This window comes from Oenanthe melanoleuca, chromosome Z (assembly GCF_029582105.1).
Source record: "Oenanthe melanoleuca isolate GR-GAL-2019-014 chromosome Z, OMel1.0, whole genome shotgun sequence".
NCBI classification, from domain to species: Eukaryota; Metazoa; Chordata; class Aves; order Passeriformes; family Muscicapidae; genus Oenanthe; species Oenanthe melanoleuca.
In genome coordinates this window covers 73,484,434-73,510,995 of record NC_079362.1, presented here as the reverse complement: position 1 = coordinate 73,510,995, position 26,562 = coordinate 73,484,434, and the positions used below count along the sequence as shown (strand labels likewise).

The 26,562-nt window shown below is 39.6% G+C and overlaps 1 protein-coding gene across 2 annotated transcripts in view; it reads right to left on the bottom strand.

The window, feature by feature from the left end:
• Positions 1 to 18,245: 18,245 nt before the first annotated feature.
• Positions 18,246 to 26,562, bottom strand: part of SETBP1 (SET binding protein 1) — a 266,971-nt gene continuing 258,654 nt past the window's right edge. For both annotated transcript variants that reach the window (XM_056513669.1, XM_056513670.1), the window contains one exon: positions 18,246 to 23,878. In XM_056513669.1, coding sequence (XP_056369644.1) covers positions 23,322 to 23,878 — 557 coding nt within the window. In that variant the 3' untranslated portion in view covers positions 18,246 to 23,321. The remainder of the gene's footprint in view (positions 23,879 to 26,562) is intronic.

The following is a 26,562-nucleotide window of genomic DNA, read 5'->3' as shown; positions in this document are numbered from 1 at the left end:
ATCTTCTAAAATCAAACATTTCAAGTCCAAGCAGAATGGTGGGGTTCACCTTCTTCTTGCTTACCACAGAATGTGGAATCACTCAGAAATTCCTACACCAACCTCTGCTATCAAAACCTTGACAAAATACTCAAAAAGGAAAGATCTCCTCTGTCCTGGGCAAGGTATTCCAGTGGTTAATTACCTATACATTCTGTGGGTAGAAACTCACCTTTTTTAAGTAGTGAAAATGCTGCAAGAGTCAAATTTTTAACTGCACTTTCCCATTCATATGTTTCAGAGTCTTTTGAAGAGGAATTTCATGTTAATTTAGTCCTGTGTAAATTTAATGCTTGGGGAAAATAAGAAGTTAATAGCTCTGATTTCTTCCAGATGTACAGCAAAAATGGATTTGCAACATTAACTATGCTGCTAGTGTGCAGTGTTTTAGAAATATGCTTCATTTACCATTAAAATGAATATTTTAGTGGCAGAGGTGAGCACAAAAGTACATCTGAGCAGGGCAGCAGATAAGATAGAAGCTTTACACCATCATCTACTGTCAATGCAAATGACTGCTGGTTCACACTGGGCACCCAAGGTGAGAGTCAGACACAATCATCATTGGGAAGAGAAGGGCTAAGAGTGATTTTCAAAAATATGTAAATGGAAATCATTGTGCAAATAGTCAAAGATATTAAAAAAGTCGAAACAAAACAATACAACAACTAAACCAAACAGGAAAGCACAGAGCAAAATGAAAATCATAATCAAGAAAAGAATCTGAAATAACCAACAATCCCCTTGCAAGCAGGAGGGTGAAGAATTTGTAAATTATTAAAATACCTTGCACTATTCTTTCTGAAGTAAAATGATATTTAGCTTTTCTACCATCAGATAGCTGGTTTTATTGTGCATAGAAATGAATCTACACCACATCACTGCCTAGACTACTACACTTGAATGAGGTCTGATAGCTATGCTAATTGCATCTCAAAAACAAAGGACTTGACATTCAGGCATGGCCACTCCCGTTCCTCCAGTCCACATGAACAAGTGCCTAATCAGAGTTGGTTAGTAGGCAACATTTTTAGACTGAAAATTAACTTTGAAACCAGAGCCTTTTGCATGTTCTTTATTACTTATCCTCTGCTGAAATTTCAAGTTGAAAAATCAGTTTATTTTGGAAACTACACAGGTGCCATATTAAGAAATGCATAGTCTGAGAAAAGCAGTTTACAAATCCATATGGTCTATTTGGATATGGAGTAAACCACTAATTATCCTGCAACTTGTATTACCAGCAGATGTCTAAGGAAAAAAATGTAGGAAAAAACCCCACTCAGCTTCCTAAGGTACTTTTTGAGCCAGACATTGAATTGACATTAGTTTGTTCAATAATTATCAATGGACTTGGTGAAAACAGATAAATAATTTGGATGATTTATCTGAAAATAGTTTCATTTGCACATCTATGAATTAATATCTTTGGGCTACCAATAGAAAAGCAGAAATTCTATGAAACTGATTAGGCTTAACATCAAATACTACGATGAATAATTATTTTTGGATATTAAATAGGAGACACCAAATAATAAGGTGAGGCCAGCAAAGCTGTGCATTTAAGGAAAGTACACAGGGCAAACTGATGAATGGGACAATAAATACATCTTGGAAAAGGAATGTACAACAGAACTGATCGTGGCCAAGAACATAAAAGATTTCTTAGAAGACAAGGTTTTCTCGGAACTCATTTAGATAATGTGTTAAACCATAAAATGTAAAAAGCTCTGCTATACATTTCACTAGGAGAGCAGGAAAATGTTCCAGTAAAAATCATTTGAGACATTTTTGAAACAGCCATGTCAGTCTATAATTGTGTCAAAGCTGTTAATCCTTGAGAGGAATGGATTGGAGCTTTTCATCTTGCAAAGGCTGATGCTCTCAGCAAGAACTCAGCTGTTTCTACCCAAACCACCATGGCACACTGGGATGTGACAGGCATAAGGTGTGATTGTACCTTTGGCACCAACAGGACACTTTTAAAAAGGCAGCTAAGGATTCAAAGTCCTGTGATGTAACTAAAAACTTACCAGTGTTTTATTGTTAATGAAGTTCTGCAGAGATATGTTCAGTATTGTAAGAGTTTAAGCAATTAATTGAAATATAAAAGAGTGGATTTATCTGCTAAGATTGAAGGTGAAGAGAAATCAAGGATGCAAGCTCCCCTAGTGTTTAGAATTCAACCTGATCTAGTAAAAACTGTTATAACTGAGGAGAAAGGACACATTTCAGGCAAAAGAGCAGGAAACAGCTGTACAAAAAAAAAAGTCATCCATAAAATTTCTAAATGGAGAATGGCTGGTCCAACCCTGCAGAAAACACGTCACAGCAAATAGCAAGCTGAAAAAAATCAACAACATTATTGCTGATTTTAAATAAAAAGTACTACCTTACTGGGATGCATAAACAGCATAAAGAGAAGAAATGAGGCTGTCTCATGAGCACTGTTGAAGCTTCAACAAATGGAAAAGTCTGCTCAGTTTTGATCCTTATGAATGGAGGAAGTTTGGAACCAAGTGGAGGCATGAAAAAATTCAGGATGGGATAACACAAATGATATGGGGTTTAGAGACTGGAACATCTGGGAAAAATTGAAACAACCATAGATGTTTAATTTATAAAGAAACCAGGAATAGACATCATAACAATTATCAAGCACATAAAAAATTCTGTGTTAGGAGAAAGAAGTGAAGCAAAAGCTGTTGTCCTTTTTTTCCTAGGCTTAGGATGAGTAATAATGGACTGAAATTGCAGCAGGATTTTTCATAGTCTAATAGCAGTGAAGGATTTATTGTTGTATTATATTACCTAGGGATGTTGTGAAAGTCTTCAATAAGATGTTAGGAAAACATCTGCATGGATGACATAATAGATTCAGTTCTGTTTAAGGCAAGGGAATGACCTATACAGTCTTTCTGTGATGCTTCTTTTTTATTTTTTAATTTTTTTTTTTTTTTGCTCTCAACCCTATAATTATAATGGAAATAGAAAATCAGGCATTCTGCAAGAGAGAGGAAGTTGACAATTTCAGTGAGCCATTAGATCAAAGATGGATATCCTACATCTTAAAAGCTGAGTATGATCCAGGACATTATGCATATTGCTTGTCACACTACTATATTTTGGGGATGTGGTGTGGTTAGGGAAGAAAAATAATGCACATGTCAATAGGAGAGTCAAGAATGGTGTCAGAAAGTACTCAGACCTCACAAAGAAAAGACTTTCTTATAAAAAGGCATATTCAAACTCTCTAGAGTTTATCAGCCTTACTGAAGTATAATAGCTCAGTGAAACAACCCATTGCCAAATTCTTAATTGAACTAATAGCTGAAAAAGTGGCAGTAGTGGCAATTAATCATAAAGGCTTTTTCTGATGCTTCTAGTTTTTTCAAGGGAAACAACAGTTCCATAAGGTCAAATCTCCAACAAAACTACTTTTGTTGGGGAAATGTAGCAAGACCATTTGTCAACATTGAGAATGCTCATTTTGGCTGAAACTAAATTACCTAGGGATCCAAAGAATGATGAATTTACAGATGGTTGATGTCAAGGCAAGTTGCCAGATTCTTTCCCCTGGCCTTTTCTATGGGAACAAAACAATGTTGAATTGATACCTCGAGCACCTTTTCTCTTCTTTCCTCAATGCATCTAACAAATAACAGGCAAATAAAATAACATATGGTCAATATAACTAAATAATCAGGGTATGTGATATACAACTCAGTATGTGCACATTTCCCATCATAAATGTTTTAATAGTAATTTTTAGAGATGGTATGTTTTGCCTATGTATGATTAATTATAAAATAATTATCCTCATCTCTGAGAATGGGAAACAATAATTGGGCCATAAAATCTAAACAAACACAGAAGCTGTTGCCATTTCTTTAAATCACAAGTAAAAATATTTACTGCAGTGGTAAAAAGGAACCTGAACCAGCCTCCAGAGGTGGTCAAGGTAAACCAGCAATTATAACAGCAAATACTACTGAGTAAGAGATGAACCAACATCCTAACCCCTCATGTTTCTATTTTCGGTGGATCTTGTATTAATCTAACAAATAAAATAACTGCCATTATAGTATAAAAATTTGTAAAAAAAAAAAAAAAGTTCACTGCTTCTGCCTGCTGGGACTATCCAGGGCTAATTTTTTCCAAATGCATACTTATCCTGTATATCTCCATGTCCTTACACATCAACACTGAATCATAAAATTGTTTAGGTTGGAAGGGATCTTAAATATCATCTTGTTCCACCTCCTATCATGGACAGGGACACCTTTCCTTATCCCAGGTTGTTCCAAGTCTGTCCAGACTGGTCTTGGACAATTCCAGGGATCCAGGGGCAGCCACAGCTGCCTTTTGAGTAATGAGCTCTCTCTGACATGCTCTATAAGAAAATATCCCCCAAACTTTCCCCCAAATATTTTCCTTTTATTTTTCCCCAAAATTTCACTTTTTCCCCCAAATACTTCACTCACTGACACTGATGAAAATCTTAAAATTGGAGCAGAAATGCAATGGTTACAAGTGTAACCCTCTTGTGTGAGAGCATTGACAAAACTGATTAGTTCTCACTGAGAAGCTTATGGTCCTCTCCATTCACAAGATATTCCTGAAACCCTTGGGCCATATATTTACCTGGTTTCCTTGAATCTGAACTGTGTCTTTTCCCATCTAGATCACAAAAATATGAGAAATCATCCTCTAGAAGCATGTATATAAACATTGACAGGACTCAGTACATAATAAGAACACTTAAGAATTGCTAGAATGTGAATTATGGCATACAGACACTCAAAATGTCCTGTTACAAGCCAGTCCATTCCAGCCACTGGTATTTCAGGATAAAACAAGTGCAATGTTCCAGTAAGATTTTGGGAAATTAAAATCCTTTTTTTTTTTCATTGAGTACTGGACACGTGTGAGTGCAGGTGAGTATGTCTGTGTCCTTTTTACTGGAGATAACAGCTTTTACTGTTGGGGTAAGAAGGTTTGTGTTCCAAAGTTAATTTTAGTATTTAAATTCAGTTTCCACTGTGAGGAAAATCTACTGCTTCCAAGTGCAAAATCTGATGAAAGACCTTTTCATGAAACCAAGTGTGTGATTCCTACAAAGTTTAATTCTCTCTTCTTTCATATACTAGCTTGAGGAAAAAACAAACACAACAAAACAAAACAAAACAAAACAAAACAAAACAAAACAAAACAAAACACAACAAAACAAAACAAAACAAAACAAAACAAAACAAAACAAAACAAAACAAAACAAAACAAAACAAAACAAAACAAAACCCAAAAAAACCCCAAAAAAAACAAACAAAAAAACCAAACCAAAAAAAACCAAAAAACCCAAAAGAAAAAACCATACAATAAACAAACAAAAACCCCCCCCAAAACACAAACAAACAAACAAACAAACACAAAAAATAACCCCCCCCCCCCCCCAAAAAAAAATAAAACCAAACCGAAAAACAAAAAAAAGGAGCATAACAAAAAACCCAAAACAAGGTTAGTAAAAACCTCCTCACACCTGGAGAGGAACCTCACAAGGTGCAAATGAAGATGTTTATTCACAGTCAACGTCTCTAAAGGCAGGCACACTTCATATACTATATTTATAAACTATTTTGTATTTGGCCAAGCCAATCCCCTAAAAAACCACTTTCCTAATGAAAAATCAGATAAAACCTCCACAAAGAAATGCTAATTTCCTGGTGCTCTCTCTTCTCAGAGCTGTGTCAGGAACATCAGAAGTCATCTTTATTAGGTTTGCTTCAGGCCTCTAAGATGTCCAGGGGTTTCCTCTGTTAACTCATTTTCCATCCTTCCCAGTGCAACCAACAAATTACAGGCAGAAAGTGGACAGAGGATTAGGTGTGTGTTATGAAATTGATTATTTTTTTACCATGTCCTCACTTGGAACAAAAGAGATTGGAGTGAGCTGATTTTCATGAAGAATATCGAGTCCAGCACAGAGATCAGTTTTGCTCATGACAGCAATTATCCATGACCTTCAGAATTAGCCCTGCTCTCATTTTTTCTTATTTGGGCCTCATCTTACGGCTGGTCTCTTTCCAGTTGTTTCTCCTATTGATCTTTGCTAGCGCTTGAAACTTATTACAGCTGGTAGCAAAATAACTGTTCTAATTCCCTAGAACATCACAGCCTACTTCTGTGGGCAAGCCTTTGTTATCCTTCTTTTGCTCTGGACATGCAATACTCTGAAAAGACCACTTCTGCCTTCAAAACCAAACCCAGGTGTCTTTATTGAACCCACTTGACCAAACTCCTTTACACCTCCAATTTTAATTGAAAAAGCGGCGCCCCAGTGTTCCAAAACCACAATGCAGTTTTTCTCCTAAGCTTATAACTGAACATTTCTTTCTGTTCCCCTGCTCTGAAAGCCCAGTGTCAAGATGACCCAGTAAGGACCCTGTGAACAATGTGGTTCAGAGGATATTCCACAGTGAATGGATGGATGTGAACTTTCGAGTGGGAGGCGTGTAGCCTACATAGGCACAGAACAGCACAGAAAAACAAGCTCTGCTGCTTAGTTCTCCCTTCTCCAGTTTTAATGCCTTGCCCTCAAACCTCAGCCCTCTTATCTGCTTTTACAGCTTCTCACATTGCCCCTGTCAGTTCCACTGAATAAATGATGTCATCCCTGTCTGCTTGAATGTTTACTTCTTTCTGCACTGCCTTTGGCACACAATGCTCTTCCCAAAACTAATCCATCCTGAAAGCCATTTTTCTTTTCCTTCCGATCTACCCTCGAGCCCAGCAGTAAAATGGCAACTGCAAGTGGCTAAGCAGATGCTAAGAATGTAAAAGCTTTTTTTTTTTAAAGTATCTGCCTGCCAAAGCCAGCTCTGTAACCTCAAAGGGAGCACCTCAACTCCCAGTGCAGGCAGGGGAAGACCTAGGAAACTGGAGATAGGCCTGGCTGCAGAAGGCAGAGAGGAGAGATGATTAGTGCTACCTGCTGAGCAGGCAGCTTTGTAACCTGCTCAGGGCTGGTGAGTGTGGCTGAGAGCACAGCACAGACTGCACGCCTTGGTTATCCCAGCCACAGCTCCAGGGACACTGTGCCCTGATCAGAGCCCACAGCCCCCGGGGAAGGAGCCAGGGGGACTGCTTGCTGTACAAGGAAGGAAGTAGCTTCAGCAGCTGGGGCTGATGCCATCCATGTGTTTGTGCACCTGGTCTCTGGCTGGGCTCCTCCCCAGCACACAGAAGGGAAGGACCCGTGCGCCGGGGATCATCCAAACCTTTGCCATGCTTTGGAAGAAAGAAGTAGGGAAAACTTCCTCTGGCAGTCATCTGCTCCAACAGGTGTGAAATAAAAACCATCACCCTCAAACAAACCCAGCAGGGAGGGAAGGACTTTACCTGTGAATGTCGATGGAGCCTGACCAGGCAGGGGGATGCGCTGAAATCCAGTGTTGCAAACCTTGGAGTTTCTAGAAGAAATCCATTGGATATTTGGGGTGAGCTGTTGACTTGGAAGGTGTCATTGGATACTACTGGGAACCAGGGAAAAAGAAGCCTTGAAGCCTTGAGTTTCTCAGGCTTCTCAAGGGCAAGAAATTATAACAATGATTATGCACCTGCAGGGTGCGTGAGCGGTGTGTGAGTGTTTCGTGATATTTTGCATGTTTTCAAAGAGGTGCTGCCTTCTTGGACAAATGAGTCTTTTCTATTCTATTTTGCATGTACTACCCTATATATCTGTGCAGTGTTTATTTAAATAAAGCTCTCTGTTTGCTTCTCCATTGCAGGAGGAACTCTGTTGCATTATCCTTTTCTCTGCTCACCGATTGCCTCAAACGCAGCAGGGAGGGTGTACCTTGCCAGGGACTGAGGTCACTGGACTACTCCAGGTTTCTCCAGGTTTATATAATTTGTCTTTTGAAAGAATGGAGAAGGTAACCAAGGTTCCAAGCATTCCATTTCCTCAGTCTTTCTGCTCTAACATGAAATTGATTACTATTTGTAAGTTTACTACTGCTCTATGTACTGATTGTGTATTTATGCATTGTCCAGTACAATAAGACTGTCACTAAGTGTTTTGGGAAGGATTAATACAAATTATATGAATGATAACATGAAAAATGGAAAAAGCTATGAATCTGGAGAAAAAACCCTGCTTCTGTCCTGAGTGCTTGTTCCTTCTGTATGAGTTCTGCTGTATACTTTGTGATTCTGTGCAAGGTTCTCAGTGTGTTCTTCATTTGACACAGCATAATCTGAAATAAAAAATTAAAAAACATTTTCTCTTTATCTCCTTACTTACATGTACCAAAAAGCCACCAAGTGAGCCATTCAAATAAAGTATACTACTTACCCTTAATTGAATTTACTGGTTTCAATATAATTGCAGATTCAGCACCATTATTTAATTTCAGGATTTAATGAATGTTGTCAGATCTCCTGAAGGGATACACATGAGGCTGATGAACTGGCTCCTGGTTCACTTGTGCTGTGTAGTCTCAAATTTCATTTAACTAAAGAAAGGTTTCTTTCTTTGACCTGTATGACACTTCTGTGAACATCTTTGTGTGTTGCACCTGTAGCAAAGGTGCATGCAGCCCCCTTACACCTTCAGGGTCACTGCCAGCCTCTTATTCTTGCTTGCAGCTTCTTCATCATCACAGAAGCAGAAGAAAAACAAGCTCTGCAGGGATTCAGTCAGTATCTGCCTGATTGGGATGTCACCCAGAGCTGCTGGGCTTGGTGTGGCAGTACAGCACAGCCCCTATTCCCACAGGGAAGCATTCCATGATTTATCAGTGCAATCATTCAAAGCCTCCCTGCTCCATCCCCCCCATTATCACAGCTCCACTGTGCTGGTTCCTGGCACAGTTTTGGGAGGTGATGAGGGAAACCTGAGAATGGAAACTCACAGTACTGCTGCACAGGGCAGGCGTGGATGTACTGTGTAAAGCCATAATAAAGGCAGTGAACAAAGATGAAAGAGAAAATATTTTTGAGCTATATCATGGTACCACTCCCCATTTTTAAAAAGAACACTTTATTGTTGGTTTAGATATCAAATAAATGTTTGTTAAAAACTTCTTGGAGTTCTGGTGATAATTGAAACTTGTCACACTCTTATCTCTATGACCAACTAAATCAGTCAGTGTCTCAGAAAACAGACGTGAATTTTTGTTTCTCCTTTGCTTTGAAACCATAGGCATCCCTAATTTTTCCTTCAAAAAACAAGAAAGAAGATAAATATTCTCAAAGACAATAAATTATTTCCCCAAAAGTATTAATTTTTTTCCAATGACAATGTTATTAAGAATCTAACCTCCTTATAGAAATGAAAGATAATAACCTAATGAGAGAAAGTTGGGATCAACTATAGGAAATTAATTACTTTTTTAAAGTAAATTGAGCACAAAGTATGGTACAGAATGAGGGAACAACCAATTGCTCATCCTTTGCATCATGTTAAACCAATACTAAAGAGAAACAAGAAATTAGAACTAGTACAAGAGATGAAAAGGAGGGGAAGAAATATTGATAAAAGTGGATATGCAGAATAAACATAAGCAAGAGGTAAGGAATGAAAAAAAGAATATTGGAGAACAATCATATATATGTCATGCTGCTTCTAAGTCAAATCTTACAGATAAATTAAGAGAATACATGACTCTAAATCTGCTTGGAAGTTTTAAATGTATGTTCATTGAACAAAATCTCCAAGGCAGTGCCAACCTAAATACCCCTTGGAGTGGAGATATTAGTTTAGATCACAACAATACAACCAGACTTCATGACTCTGTCCCTTAGGTGAGGTAATTAAATACATAATTACACCACTTCTGATTCCAGAGCTGGCTCTCTTGATGCATGCATAGCCTGCAGCCATTTCACCAAGCTCTTTATGCAGATAACTAGATCATGTTGGACATATCTGCTGCCCATTTCACTGGGATTACTTGGAACTGACTGAAAATCAGAACCTTTTAAGGAAGAGTTCAGAAATTTAGCAGTCAGAGCTTGCTACCATAGTGAGCCTTTACTATGATAATAAAAGAGGTTAACAAATATCTGTGAGAGCTCCAGGGGAAACAGGGATTTATTTACCCTTCAGTCAGCCTATGAAAACAAGGAGTTTGTGTAGAGCAAGCACAGTTTTCTGTGTGGCTTCCATTTCATCACACACTCCTAGTTACTCAACAAATTGAACCACCTACAAAATAATTTAGAAATAAATACACCTGCTTTAATGGGTTAATGTCAATGAATAAAAAACATACGACTATTGGTCATAGTTCATGTTCACAGAATATCCTGAATTGAAAAGAACTCACAAGGATCAAGTCCATCTTACCCCTCCTGTTTTCATCATAGCCATTCAATCCAGTAATATATCCAGCAGCAGTGTTGGATGCTATCATCTCACCTTCCTGGAAGCACTGGACAGATGTGTTTTCTGAGGCACTGTCTCAGCCCAATCTTTCACACTTTTGCAAAGATTTTGAAAGAATCTTTTTGAATGTTTTTGGATGAAAAGAGTGCTGATTGTCTCTTTAGCTGTCAGTCTGTAATGATCAGAGCTGAAGGCACTTCCCTGCCAGGGAATTTGTTTAAGATTAAAATTAAACTTTAGCTGTGCTGTTGACATCCAGAGCTGATGCTCATGGACTGTTTTGATGCTGCCAGTCCATCCTTCAAGTATGATATATGTTGCCTTTGTACTGTCTTTCTCCAAACTCTGTTCTAGTGGAGCATCAGCTCTGTCTCTGACTACAAATAAGGAATTTTTCTTTTCTTGCATCAGGTATTTTCCTGTAATTGCATATCCCTCTCTCATCAGTGACAAGTCTTTTCTCAAGAAGATGCCAGTCTTGAACATCCCTTGGAAGATCTTTGTATGGATTTGCAAGCAGAGTGCAGTTAAGCATTGTTTTCTCAAAAAAACTGCTTTGAGTGTTGGGTTTAGTGTCTCTGATACTCTGATGTATCCCACAGGAGACATAGAAGTGTCATTTTGGGTAAAGTACACTGCAATTTCTTTACAGGAAGCTTTCTATGCTAGGTTTCTGTGTTGTTAACAAAGAAAAGGAATTGAAACACCTCCCCCCCTCCTCCCCCCACCTAAGGCTTGATTTTGTTTCTGAAAGTTGCTCTAAAATTTTCCACTAAGGCAATGTAATGGAATTAAGGACCATGGACCCATTCAGGAACCTGGAATCTCGGATGATATATGATGTCACTGATATACAGTGCCAACTCTCCTGGGAGTCTTTTTACCTTGGCTGTATTTCTGCTGCTTCTGACCTGCTGCAGCCTCTCTTCTCCAAATTAGAATGTAATGTTATCCAGAAGCTCCACTGAGTGTCTCCTGTCACAGCACTACCTCAGTGTTGAGTTGGATAACTGAATAATAAACAAATAAATCCATTTTATTCAGAAGATCTGATGAGTTTTTACATATTTTTGTGTCTCAGCTGACCCAGAGTAAATATAGTTTCTCTTATCATAACTTGAGCATGAGCAGTCCCAGCTGTTTCTCTAAAGCCTGAAAGAGATGACTTGGCGATCACAGACAGAAGCAGAAAATAGGAATAAATCCAGAAACCACCACAGAGCAGAGATGGAACTGCAAAGGAAGAGTCTATTAAGTCCTGTACTTCTACTACTCTTCCAGTGCAGCTTCTTTTTATCCTCCTCTACCAAAGAATCATATGTTGCAATGTCACTGCATGAGAAACAACTCCATACTGCTTGCTTGACCTGGGGTCCCTTTTTCTGCTTTTCCAGCAGTCAGAGATTAATGCTGTGGTTGGTGGCTGGGTGCTGTGCGAGGCATCCAGCTCGGTGCTGCTCTGGAGTTTCCTCCTCCCCTCTCTCAATCCTTCTGATGTATTAAAATCTGGGTGTTTATTCCAAATCATCAGACTGTGTCATTTAACAGTGTTTGGCAAGTTTTATTTATTAATTTTTTTCCAACAAAAGCCCGTAAGGCAACAGAAAAGTAAAGCGTAAAATACATTTGACTTAATTGGCAGCAGCAGACTGCATGCGTCAGAAGGAATTAACCTCCAATAAAGCAGGATGTGCAGGAAACACAATGTACTGGTTTGATATGGTCTTTCAAAGCCACCACTTCCTGAAACAGAGGCAGAAATACAGGTTGGCTAAGCCTGCAAAAGGCCTTTGGGTTGATGTGCGTGCAGCAGTTCTCAAAGGTCCCACACAAACCTCTCCAGAAACCTACCCAGCTGGAATTCAGGATCCTCTAGCCATGTCAGGGATTTCTCACCCTTTTTCACCTCCAGTGTTTGAATCCAGGGAAGATGGAACAACATTTATGATTCAGCCTCAATGTCCTTGCCCAGTCTATCATCTGAATATCGAAGCAGCAGGAGCAGACAGGTCTCATTTCTGGGACACCCTCAACAGTGAAGACACAAAGAGATGGCTGATCCAAAACTGCACAGCTTGCATCTTCAGAAACCCACCCAGTGTGAACAGACATATCTTGAGGACTATTTATAGAAAGGAAATTATTTCATAGGGGTTTTGGATTTTTTTTTTTTTGAGTTAATGAAGGATGGACAGGAAAATATGGCTGCATCAAAGAAGGACAAAGAAACCTGTGCCCTGGCTTAAAGATTCATTTTCACTTTGCTGTGTAAGTGACATGGACTCATTTTTCATGGTTAAAAGAAATGAGGAAAGAAACTGACTTGGAGACAGTGCCCTGTCATTAAAGTCCTGATAAGGATGTTCTCTCATACAAGCTGCACATGTCCAGCAAGGAATTCACAGCATTTTGGTAATGCTAGCAAATAATCCTTCAAGGTATGCAAGGACTACTCATGGTAAACTGAGGCCTGGGGCTAGGAACTGTGAGATTGTTTAAAACAGAAGGCTATTGATTCCTGTTTCCACTCAATAAAATAATTAAATTTCAGCTTGGCCGATGGGACTAGGTGTTGGAACTGAAAGCCAGGTTCATTTTTGTAGGAGCAATTAATCATCTACTTAATTTTAAAGTGTTTAAATCATGTTGATGTTAGTGGGACTAAATCACAGCTTAAACATACATTCAGGTTTGTATCATGTCCTGAATTTCCATAAGCATGATAATGGGATTTTCCAAATTAAGATGACAGTAGTTCACATCCCAGAGAAGCTGTGCCTCTTTGCTCCCCCTTTTTTTCCTTAAGAAAAACAAAATCATTCTTGGCTGATGGAATCTGGACCCTCAGGGTCACCATGGCAATTCTGGAGATGACATTTTGGTGAAGCACCATTTGAAAGCAAAGCAAAACAAAAAAATCTCATGATACCTTGAGCAAAAACATAATGACTGACTCACAGCGAAATTATTCAATTTTTATTTATTCAGACTTTTACAAAAATCACCAAGATACAAATTTTGGGAAGTTTGGACCTAATTAGCTGCTCTACTAAAACCACAGGCTTTTGGGATATTTAGAAAACACAGGGGCATGTGTGGGTCTTTAAAACAGAAGCACCCAATGGCACTGTACAATCTGGATGATGTGGACAGTGTTTCTCTTGCCTTCTCTGACATATGGGATGCTGTAGTGGTTTTTCTTGGGCACAAAGTTCTTCCCATCCCCATGGGAAGATAAGATAAGATAAGGAGACACCTTACAGGTGCAGGTGTTTGATCCTCAGGTTACTGGGGGCAGGTGTTCAATTTGTCCATGAGAATCATGGAATGGTTTAGGTTGGAAGAGACCATAAAGATAATTTTATTCCAACCTCCCTGCCCTGGACAGGGGCACCTTCCACTAAGCCAGAAGCTATGGGATCAACCTAAACATTAAGATATTATCTCTGCAGTAACTGAGGCTCAGTCCATTTGATCAGAGATGCCATCCCCTCAAGTTCTCATCTTTGCAGACAGGCTACTGTACAACTGCTGTCTTTACTGTCAGACCTTTGCTGTCATTTGCTGATCCCCAATCAGAATTTTGGGAAACTGCAACTATCAGTAATTGAAACAAAGACGGTTTTACTTCTTGTAGTAGCTATCCATTTATCTGCAGTTTAAAGAGAGAGGGAATTGAGGCCTAATGGTCACTAACTATGCCCTGATGGTAGCTGCTTAATGAGGATAAATGGGGAGTGCTGTGTCAGCTTAGACACTGGCAATAATCTTCTGTCTCAAGATCCATTTTTATACTCTCCTCATGACCTAGATCTTCACATCCTCCAGCCTCTCCCTCCTTTCAGTGAGTGCCCTTTTGTGTCTCTGAATATGTTTCTTTCCCTTCAAGTGGTGCTATTTTATTTTTTCCTGTCTTCAAGAAAACTAAGCAGTGCCCTCCTTTGCCACTGGCTTCATTACAGCTCTGCCACATTATCATTTGCCTCCTTAAGAGATGTCTCACTTTTCATCCCTCCTGTAATTGTGTTCTTGCCATGCTCTGAAAAGGCCAACCACAGATGCTTTTCCTGTGCTCTCTTCCTTGCCTTTATCTTGAAGAGGCTTTCACGGTCCTGCCCTTTAAACAAATTTTGTGCTTGATGTGATTTCTCTCTGAGAATATAAACAGGATGTCAGGCCAGGCAAGTAGAAGACACCAAGGGCTGTTATGGTCCACACATAGTATTGTGGCACACCACACCAGGGAGAGGTGGTGGGAGTTTAGCTCCCTTTGAGTCAATGACAAAAAAATTATATTAATTTGATTGGAGCCTTGTTTGCCAACAATATTTTTTGGGACAGTTTGAGAACTACCAGATCATGCATTAGAGTGGGATGGAAACAAGTAAGAAATTTTTCTGCCTTATGAAAGATGCTCAAGGACAACCAATTATAACTGTGATTTTTTTTCTAGAGCAGATAATCTGGAAAAGTACAGACAGGATAGGGTCCCTGCTCTGTGCTTTCCATCTCTGATGGGGGATGTCCACGGGGGGATAAATCCTTTAAGGAAAACAGAGGTCATACAAGCTGCACCTATTTCAAGCATTTCAGAAGAAAAACTGGGCTTCCTATATATCTGACTCATGCAGGACTGAGGCACTCCATGATTTTTTAGGACATGGAAATTTTTTTTTTCTGATTATTTTTGTAGCACAACAAAGTCATGAGAAGTAGATTTTGATACTTAAATTAACTTCCTGGTGCACAGAACACTCTTTCATCTTTATCCCAAGGACTCTCCACTTCTTTTATCCTCTTCCTTCCACCACAGCTCTAATGAAACTGTGATGAGTTGGCTACTCAAGCTGCTGAACCAGTTTCCAAACACTTGAATCTTTAACAAAGACCCATTTTCTCAATATGACACTTCTTAGAGGCAACAAACAACAGGAGTTTATATTGCATCCTTCTACTAGGAGCACTCCAAAGCCACTTGGGATGAATAGTTTCTACAAAGAAAATGAAAGCAGGTCTTTTGCTCCTGTAAACTGATTTAACACATTTGAAACTGATAGCACTGCTCTGCATAAGATGAGAATGTGAACCAGTGTGTCTTGCTCTGTGTTACAAAGAAAGCTGGTTGTCATAATGAAATGACTTATGATTGCCCTAACATTTTGTCAAAGTCCTCCTACAACTCCCGTGGTGCTTTCACACCAGTTTTTCCTGCAGCTCCCAGTAAAAATAATGCACAAACCTTTTGATATGCCACTCTTCATTGTAATTTCAATGCTTGCTATTGGCTCTTAACCCCCTATGTTAGTGCACCAGTGATGTGGTTCATAAATTGTTCATAAAAAGCCAAACATATTTTTTTTATGTTGACATCTATGCTTCCCTTTGCTTTCTAGAGCTTGCCAGATGTGTGCTGAAGGGCTCTGAGTGGGGTCCTGTCACTGATCCCCTCAAGGTCACTGGAACATTTATTCTACTCAGTCAGTAACAGTACCAATTGTTCTAAAATTATGTGCATGCATTGTGTTACAGAACACCAAATAATGCTGTTGTGAACTCACAAAACTTGCACATAAGCTCCAGGCATCTCCACCAACCAAACTTTCCTTGACACAAAATAAATTCAACATATGAGATAGCTCAGGATGCTGGTGGGGAATGGCACCACAAGAGTGAGTGGGGAGAAGGTTGAGGTTTGCCTTGTCTTTGTCAGAGGAAGATGAATTTCCACCTTGGAAAGGCTTTTTATCCCAAGCCACACAAACATTCTCTACTATCAGAAGTGAATTAAGATCATGCTTTGCCCCAAGGGGTAGCACTCATCTCATCCATACCTGGAGAGTAGAGTGTGAAATTCCCTTATGAATTCAAATTCCTACAATATGGAGGATGGCCAAAGAAGGTTTGAGCAGATTTTCACAACTTTTATGAGCTAAGGATGCTCAGAATAAAAAGGACAATAGTTAAAAAAAAAACACAATTTTTTCATCATACTTGATGTTTTCATTATTTGCAATTATTTCAGGGCAGAGATTAATAGTGAAAGTATTCTAATTTGGAAAACATTGAACTCTGACAAACTGAGAAAGATAACAATATCTCACAGAATGGGTAAGGTTGGAGGTGACCACTGGAGGACATCTGGCCCAAACCCCTTGTCAAGAAGGATTCCCTAGAGCATTCTACTCAGGATTGTGTCCAGAGAAGAAGATTCCAATATCATTAAACAAAAAGTGCCCAAACCAACACCCTACCAGAGCTTGTGAATTTCCTGTACTTTGTTTCTAAGACTTCCTAAGATGTTTTCTCAGAGATGCTGTGATCATAGGAGAAGACAGAGCTGAAGTAGCTACAGATGAAACAGTGACAAGGGGATCCTAGAGAAACTGTGACCCTTAGGCAGCAGTCTGAGATGATGACCAGGGCGTCCCTGCTCAGGAGGAGGACTGTGGTCTTCTGACACTGCATGCCTGGTGGAAAAAAAGAACCCAGAGGCAAGAAAGCATGAACACCTCACAGATTAATTACCTCATGCCTTTGACTCATTCAGGAACGGAAACCCAACATCCCCAACTTTGGCTGTGAGGTGGCACCACCAAAGCACAGCAGAGTTGTGGTGATGGGAGGTAAACCTCAAAAAAGAGCTGTCAGCAGGAGAGAACTGTCCTGAGATACTGCAGCAGCAAACACAAATCTTGGCAGTTCACAGATGCTTCCTAAGGAGCTTTACCACAGGCCTCTTACTAAAATGTGGTTGGAGACCAGTAGCTTACACATCACATAAAAAAACTGAGTGAAAATGTCAGAACTTTTGTAAACTGTTGTCAAAAGCTGGACTAAGAAATACCTTAAAGAGAGAGAACAGAGGGAAAGGAAAGAAAATAAGCTCCATCATATTTGAGATCTTTGGAGCAGATATACTACAGTTACATGAAGCAATATCTGTCAAAACAGCAGCCAGGGGGACTGTCTTTGCAGTTGGGTGAGTTGGTTCCACCAAGGCAGTCCATCCAACTTCAGAAGGGAAGGATGAGGGAGGACACTGAGTCATCTATCCTGCCTGGGCATCACTGACTTCTCCAGGAGGTGAGATTTAATTTCCACGAGGTTGCTGAGCCCTTAGTGAAGGTGATGAACTCTCCCTGAGGAGGAGGAAGATGAAACCTGGCATCCCCCTGTGGAGGAGCTGGTGGATGCTGAGGCTGACTGCCTGCAATGGCAGCAAGGCTGCTCTCAGCAGCAGCTTGGAAAGGAAACTCAAAACCATAAGAGCAGCAGCGTCCTGTGCCATTGTCACAGCAGGAGGCTGCACTGAGCGGAAAATACCCCTTGGCCTAGAGCCCTTCCTCTCTGATGCTCAGGGAGGAGAGAGTTGGCTCCTGTCACCCCCTTGTCGACAGCCCAGCCCCTGGGACTGCCTTCCCTGCAGGGATCTGGAGAGGGATGCTCCATCTGCTTCTGGAGTGGAAACCCCACCTGGGTGGCAAGTTCCACTCTGCTGGTGCCTGAGGACACAATTTGGACCAGAGACCTTTCTGTCCACTTACTGATAGGCACAGCACTGAAGTGTGAATATCCCCCCTTCTGCCCATGGGGCCCATGGCACAGTCCATTTTTAACTTTTAAGGATATTCTGGGAAAAACTAAAAAAAAAAAAAAAAAAAAAAAAAGAGGAAGAAAAGAAAAAAGAACAGAACCAAAGCATGTTTTCTCCATTACCATAAAGAGGGCTTGTGAATGCATGGTATTAGTATCCCAAAAGCTATTAAACTCCTTAGTGATGGGAAACAGATGGAAAATAAGACAAAAGAATTCACAACTCATGTTAGACTGAATTGAATTCCTTTAATTTCACACAATGAATAACATATGAATAGGATTAACTTTTTTTTTTTTTTTTTTTTTTTAGTTAAGTGCTCTATACTGTGCTAACCTGATTTGGTAGCGAAAAGACTGAGCTTTGTTTTAGAAAAAAATGTTTAAAAACCAACATCTAAGATCATGAAGGAGCATGACATTAAAGCATGCCAGATGTATCTAAGCCTCAAAGAACATCAAGTCCATATCCATTTTTAAATGTACAAAAATGCTTCATGAATAAAAACTGTTACAAAAAGAACATTTCAAACAATGTACAAGTTTTTTTCTTGCCTCTATATTCAATAAAATACAAATACATTTTTTTGCTCTAAAATATGTTTACATACAATCAAAGTAGAACATGCAAATTACACTTTAAAAAAGGCTTTTAAAAACCACTTATGAATACAAACTAAAAATTAGCCAGCACGACTTATAGAACAATCTTGTGCCCCATTCGTTTGATTTTTTAATTTTTTTTGAAATACAGTATATACATATTTAACACTTCATGTGCATTTATTATTTAAGAAATAGCTTAAAAAATAAAGAAAAAGAAAAGTAAAACAAAACAACATGGGATTGAACTGCTTCCCCATGTTGTCCAATTGGCAGCTCTTTTCATGTTTTTATATTTTTTTCTTTTTCTTTTTTTTTCTATGTAGTGTTTTATGCAACCTAGACAGGCATCTTAAGGAGATCTCCAATATGTATCCTTTGTTGAAATGTGCTTCTAATTATTTCAGAACTGCTGCACCCCAGTTTTTGGATTTTATGGAAAGAAGAGGCATTAAAAGGGCAAGATATTTATTATTTTTTTCAATTCAGAAAACCATCCTGGTATTGGTTTTTAGATTTTTTTTTAAGTTTTGTTTTGTTTCCCTTTTCTCTGTACACTTTTAGTTATTTTTCAAACCCATCAGGATGCTCCTTAGATATTCTTAAGTGCAGTCCTGAATCAGGGCCTGTGAAATTAAGAGTTGGGGAAATTCTTGTGTTTGGAACAGCAATTTCTGTTTATTTGGTGCTTTATTGTAGTGCTCAGCAGCCCTCATGATGCACCAGCACCCCATTGCACCAGATGCAATCCAAATAGTCACAATAAGAATATTCTGTGTTCCACAACATTTCTGCCAAATGGGCCATGCTGTAGGATACCTGGGTAGCTGATGACTGGTTTCACCTCTTTTCAATTTATTTTTTCCATTTTTTTTTAAGTTATCCAAAAACATGAAAGGTGCTTCACAGAAAATTTAATATTGAAGGGCTCAAGAAACTGGCAGCATGAAGGTCTTGGAGACACAAGTGGTATTGGTTTTTTTTGTATTTTTTTTTTTTCCTCTCTCCCTGAATATTTATCCCCATTTCTGGTTTTACACTGGATTGAGGAATAAAAGACCCACAGAGTGGATGCAAACCCGTGGCCTCATTTCATATGGCTCACAGCCACGTGATACTGTTTTGTGTTTTTATTGAAGCATGCTCAGATGTGTGCTAATCTGTGACACAGTGGAGGTGTTTGAAAGGTTTTTTGGTCTTAGTAAGCAAAAGGGCTTTCACCCTAGTTTTATACAGTATTTGGAAATGTGTGGAGAGAATCTAGAGAGTTCCTCAGTAAATCTTCCTTGTGGTAAGGGAAAAAAATCAAAAAAGCTCATTACTGGAATATTGTTGGGTTATAAACTGCAGGAGTGGGATTTTAGCCTTAAGCCCTAAAACTAAATCCTTTATGATCTGCATGTAGTACATCGCCTTAAAATATTATTCTGTCAGCAACTTGCTTATCATCTTTATAGACTATGCAACATGCAGAACACAAATTCTGAGTGCCATCTAACAGTATTTCCAGTCTGCTCTTTATGACACTGACAAGCTGCTCTCCCCATCAGCCCAGCACCGGCTGCCTGAGCGTGTTGTGTGGACAAACAGCCAGAGCTGTACCACAGCACCACGCTCCTCCAGCACCTTCTTGCCGTGAAAAAACAAATCTTGAGCTTCTGGACAGAGCCCATCCCATGCTGAGAGCTTGTAGCTACCAAGTCCTGAACTTAGTTTCTCTAGGACAAACAGGACCTCTTCATGGTTTTGCTCAATGAAGGGTCTGTGGGGTTGTTCCCTTCCAGTGGATGCTCTCCTTAAACACTGTGCCTCTAGCAGCTTTTTGGATAGCACTTTTTGGAAGGATAAGAGAGTTCTTTTCCCAGAGCTCAGGAGCATAGGAGACAGCAGCCACTCAATTATCCTTCCCTGGGGCAGTTTTATCCCAGTGTGTCCAGAAAGGTCCAGCCCAAATCCAGCCCTTACAGGCACTCTGATCCTCTTGAGGCCACGATGGGTGTTCGATGACAGAATTTGTTGCCTTCAGACCTTTTTTTTCACACATTGCATGCTGAAATGTCCTTCAATGCTAGGAAAGACATCACTGGAGATAAAATTAAGGATAAGTTGTTGTCTGGCTTAATTTCAGCTACCTGGAATACCAAACTTATGATTTTTTTCTGTCATTTTAAGTGACTGTCACCTACTTTCAAGCCCAAAGGAGATTGGGGAAAGAAAGACTTATAAATTAACTAAACCTCAATCCAATGTTTTTTAAGGAAGAAGAGAGGAGTTCAATGAGGTTTAGGGGTGTTTTTCTGCAGGCCTACAACTTCAGTCAATAACACTGTGCTAATTCAAGAGAGCTGAAAAGCAAAATTGTTTTTAACAGAACGAGCAACCAGCCAATTTATTTCTAAGCTGCATTAATTGGAAAACAAAAAGCACAAATAGGTATGATGAATGATGCAAAACAAATTGGAAACAAAATTCTGCGATCCCTCTTATCAGTTTTAAGGAGTTAGGACCTCAAAATTTGTTCCAGTCTTACAAAATAATAAAAAAAATACATCCCCTCTTCCAGCTCCCCGACGCAATCCTATCCCCATATGCGTTCAGTTTTAATAAGCTAAGGTGCTATCACAGAAGAAAAATCAGTCTCTAAAAAACAACGAGTTGTATGTTTACAGTGTTCCTCTAACACCATAGTCTTGATATGATTTTTGTAAATAAATAACAGAATAGAAACACAATATTTTTCGTGGGGACTTTTTGTTGAGTTTGTTGTTTTGTTTTTTTGGTGGGGTTTTCTTGTGGTTCTTTTTTTTCTTTTTTTTTTTTAGTGTCGTGCTATATGAAGCTTCCTTGGCAATAAACCAATTCAACATTTCTCGAGAAAGGGAATAGCATTTGGCTTGTGAACCATTAAGTAATTCCAATCCCCCTCCCATGGTGGAATCTTCCCTCCCCGTTCCCATTTTGATATCCATCTTGCCATGCTAGGTGTTGAGTGCATTGCAGGATTTAAAAAGAAAGGAAATAAAGTTGAAAGTACCTATTTCAAATTTCAACAATTGACTTTTTTTTTTTTTTTTTTTAAAGCATTGACACTGCAATGGAACAGCTTTTTTTCATTCTTTGTTTTAGTTAAAGATTTTAATTGGGCTGTGGAAATGGAGCTTGGGTATTTTACCCAAGTTCGATCAATGGCTAACGGACAACTCGAATGAGAAATGTACAATTTGAACTGACCATTTAAAGAGACGATTTGTCACACACAGTTTGCATCCATGCAGACTGAGAGCTTTATAATTACATTATGTACAAAAAAAAAAAATTGTTTTTAGTTTATTAAGGCAACCACAACTTGGAGAACATGTCCAAAGTGGCATTAATACAATTGCAGTGGTGATACCCTTTGAACATTTTTATTTCTATTTTCAGATAAGAACACTTATTCCTTTTCTTTTCTTTTTTTTTTTTTTTTCAGAAATAATTGCCAAGAAAGAATCTATTATCCATAGGGTTTGTTCTATAGCTTTTTAAAACAATCTACTTTATCTATTTTCTTTAAAAGATAATATCAAGGCATTGCTACCCAATGCAAATTATTCATATTCTGGTTTTCCCGTTAATTTCACTGGGAATTGCAGATGGTAAAAACTTGGTAGGTTTGGGCCCTGTATTTTATCCTATTTTTCTTTTCTGTCCTATTTTTTTTTCTTTTATCTTTTTTATATTCTTTTTTTGGTGAATTTTTTTTCCATGTTTACTATAACTATTCCCCAGAAGTGTCTTGCTGTTCTCTACTCATATGTACCGAGCATCAAAACAACTTGGCTGATGGATGACCCCTTTTTTCACATGCCATTGCCAAGTTGCTTCATATAAACATGCTATTGTAACCAAATATCCGTGTATACCTCATTTTAAATGCTGTGATATTCCATCATTTCTTGGGATAGCACTCGGAACGAGTGTGCACGCGTGTAAGGCTCTAATTTTCTATTGCCTATATTGCAGCTAGTTGTAACTAGGCAAGTAAATGAGAAAGAAATATATAGTTCTAGGAGCCAGGCATTTTGGCCTATGCTGTCCCAAAGCCTGGTAGGTATATAAAACTGGAAAAAAAAAAAATCAAATAGGTTATACCAATATCACAGTTGAGAAAATTACATTATTTTTTGTTGGGTGTTTTTCTTCTTTGTTTCTTTCTTTGTTTCTTTCTTTGTTCCTTTTTTTTTTTTTTTTTTTCTTTATTTTTCAGTGATTTATATTATCATAAAGTTACTCATAGTTTCACCTGGCCCACCAAACAGAATCAGAGTCGAGCATGCACCCTTAGTGACAACGTTCAGCTCTCTGCGAGGATGACTTCCCGCCTCTGGGTACGGTATGAGAACAGCAATGCTGAGATTCAGATTAGTTTTGGATACTCGGCAGAGTTCATGCTTTTTCCAACTTTGACACACATCCCTCCCCTGTATCCCCCACTTTTCCCGCGCCTTTCCCCCCTCTTTTCTGGGGGGGTGGCTTGGGTCAAAGCGATGAAGAGGAAAGATGCGAGCCCCAGCTGGCACAGCTCTCTGCAATGAGTTCTGGCTGCTGAAGGGACAGGTCAGTCTGGTGCTGCCAAAGGGGTGAGGCGGACTGTGCACCTCCTGTCCCCCAGTCCTGGCGCGCTCCACTGCGGGCACCCAGCATCTGACGAGGTGCACCGGCCTTAGGGAAGGCCTTCGCTTTCGCTCCCTCTGCCTTTCCGGTGCCGCTTCACTTTCACGTCCTCCTCTTCCTCCTGCGGGGACTTGTTCTTCCTTTTTCCAACCCGGGGTGCCCGGGGTAGAGGGAGAGGGAGTGGAGGGGGTGGAGGAGGCAGAGCAGGCGGCAGCGGGGGTGTCTCTCGAGCCATGTGTATGACAGCCTCGATGGTGGCCATGATTGTATCTTGAGTGGCTGCTTGCTCCAATACTACAGGGTTGAGTGTTGGTCTCTGACCTCTTTTGCTCGGAAGGTCAACACATTTTTCCAGAACGGGCATTTGGTCTCTGGAGTCTTCGTCAAAGGAAAGGGGTTGCTTCCGAGGACGCCCCCTCCTCTTCTTCACGAAGTTATTGCCTGTCTTTGATTGTCTCTGCAGCCGCTTGGCTTTCAGGATCTTGTTCACATGATCCAGGTTCTTCTTTGTGGACAGGATCTTGGTGTAGTTGCACATCTTGCGCACCTCGCACTGGATTGCTTCAATTTCACGGCGCTTGAACCTTTTCTTCAGTGGTGAGCTGGCTGTTGGGAGACAGGGAGAGAAACAGGAACAGGTCAAACAACAGTGACTGGAAACTCTTCTTTGACTCCTTCCAGCATCATGAAGAGCAGATAAAAATATAACTTTCATATAAGTAGTTTTCAGAGATTTCACTCTGCCTGTTCCCTCTTCTAAAGCAACAAAGCTTTTGCTACAGCAATGTTTTGGCATGGATTTGCTTCATCCTCATTTTTCAACCTTTAATAGGGGAGAAGGAAGCTTAGCATAGTTGTCAAATTGGCCCAACTTAACTATTAAACCTTCTGTAGCCCAAAGACATAATCCTGATTCTTCAATTCACCCTTTAATTCTTGTCATGAATGCCAGTTAGTATGAAAAGTGTTTGTTGCTGAAACCAGTGGGCAGAGACAAGATGTGTGGGTCACTTCATCTGTGGCAAAGTCATTACCCCTGCCTGGGTTTCTGTACTATCATCTCCTCAGATACTAGCTGAAACTACTCAGTCATATAATTGACTTTAATGGCCCCCCAAAGTAAGCTTACCCCTGGTACAGATCACTTGCTTTAGATCTGAACAAACTCCAAAGTAGTTAAGTCTCTTGCCAAGGTCACGTTGTGAGTCATTGTCAGAGCTGGGAAGAGTACCCAGAATTTCTTGGCACCTTGTCCTTTGCTTAGGACACGAGACCTTGCTTGTTTTGCCTAAATTGTCTCATTGTCCTTTCCTGAACATGGCATCTGTTCAGAGTTCAGGATTTGCACACAGATTAGAAGTAACTACCCCTTTGTGAAGGGAGCAGAATGTATTAATTCTGCTATTGCAATAACTGGTGCTCCCTTTCACTCCTAACATATCCGTTCTGCGCTGCTGGGAAAGAAATGATAGAGTTCAGAATTTCTTTTTTGGTAAGAATAAAACATCCCACTAAATTAACCTCAGCCCACATCTACTTGCAAACTTAATTTACACCTGACTGTCAAGGGTTTGAAATCCTTGAAGTTTCCCGAGCAGGCAAGATTTTGAGAAAGGTTCATTTGGGGGTTATCTCTGCCTTCATGGCTAACAGGCTAATCTTCCAGCAGTAGTTTAAATAAAGTTGCTATTGTAGCATTTTCTGTAGATAACCAGGAGCTGTCAAGTTGTAGAATCTCCTCTTGTTCTCTATGGGCTGTGACAGATTCAGCATATAAACCTCATTCACTGGCCTCCCCTCTTGGAGAACATAAATTATTGGCTCTTATACCACCATGTTGCTTGGATTCAGTGAAGAGCTTGCATAAACAAACCCAAGTTACAATGTAAGAAGTAGGAGTGAGTCATAAACAAAACACAGACATATGCTCTCTTATAAATAAAGACCTGGAATGGCCAACTTCCCAAAGTCTGGTTTTCATTAATTACAAAAAAAATATATTTTCCATATGTAACCCACTCCCCACACCAAAAAGAAAAATAAAACCCATTTGCAGTTTGTGGTTCAAGGACAAAAGAAAAGAAGAATGTAGTCATTTCGGTACCAAAGGAAAAGAGAAAGGAAATGAAATATCCACGTTGCTCAGGAGGAGCTAATTAGTTGCACAAAATTCCTTCCAAGTAGGTCACCCCTAAAAACTGTGGATTCAAGATCCCTCAAGGCAAGTGGCAGCAAGCTATTTCCCAGAAATTTGATCAAAAAAGGTTAAGTCCCTGTCACAGAAAATGATTATTCTCATCTGTCCTCACTGGTGATTGACATAAGTAGTCCCAATAACTTCAGCCTTAAGCAGCCAAATCCTTTGAGTCCCTCCCTCCCATATCCTGAGAGTAGCTTCAGGTCAGAAGATCTAAAAAATCAGACATTTGGCATACTCTTCAAATGCACTGTCCACCTTTTGCCTTTTATTTCTATTGTTAGGGTACATTTTCAAGTCATATCTTTTTTCTAAATTCCAATATTTGAGGTGTCTTTAATTTTTTTTTTATTTTTTTTTTTTTTGGAAAGTAAAGCTGAAATTTTTCAGTTGGTGATTGACAATGGAAAATTTAACAGAAATACAGAAAAGCTTGCAAGGTATCATGATGATACCAAGAGATTTGGCTTTACTCTCAGTTTTCATTGGAAAGAAAGTAAGCCAAGAAACTGGGAAAAAAAATATCGAGATAAAGCATTAGCCAAGTACCTGCAAAGATTTTATGTCTTTACTGAGATTTATCTGTAGTCAGTTTTTTCTGCAGGTTGGTGTTACCACCTGGTCAATGGAGACCTGCTCTGCACAGCTGGTAGAGGATGACCTCAGCTCTAAACTCTGGAATGGGAACTCAATGCAATTCAAGCTGACCCTGCACATTGTTTTGATGTCCTGATACTGGATAAGAGCCACACAGTCCATCCTGAAACCCAGTGATGTCATAGGCACTCAAGAGGTCACTCAGGCTGAGTCCTGAGTGGAGCCTGGGTTCTGAGTAGACACTGCCTGAGTGGAGCAAAGGTTGGCCCCTCCCTTCTGCCAAACTGCCCAATTCCCCAAAATTAACTGATCTTCAGGCAATTGTGGGTAGGCTTCTGCTCCTGCATATAAATGTATGAGCTGAACACCACTTGCAGTGCCTTCTTCATGTTTAAATACTTTTTTTGCCCTTGTAAAACTTTGCAAACTCAGAAGTCTGTTCATTTCTGTGCTGAAATGCATTTTCACATTAGAAAAAACTTCTGCTCTGTTCTCT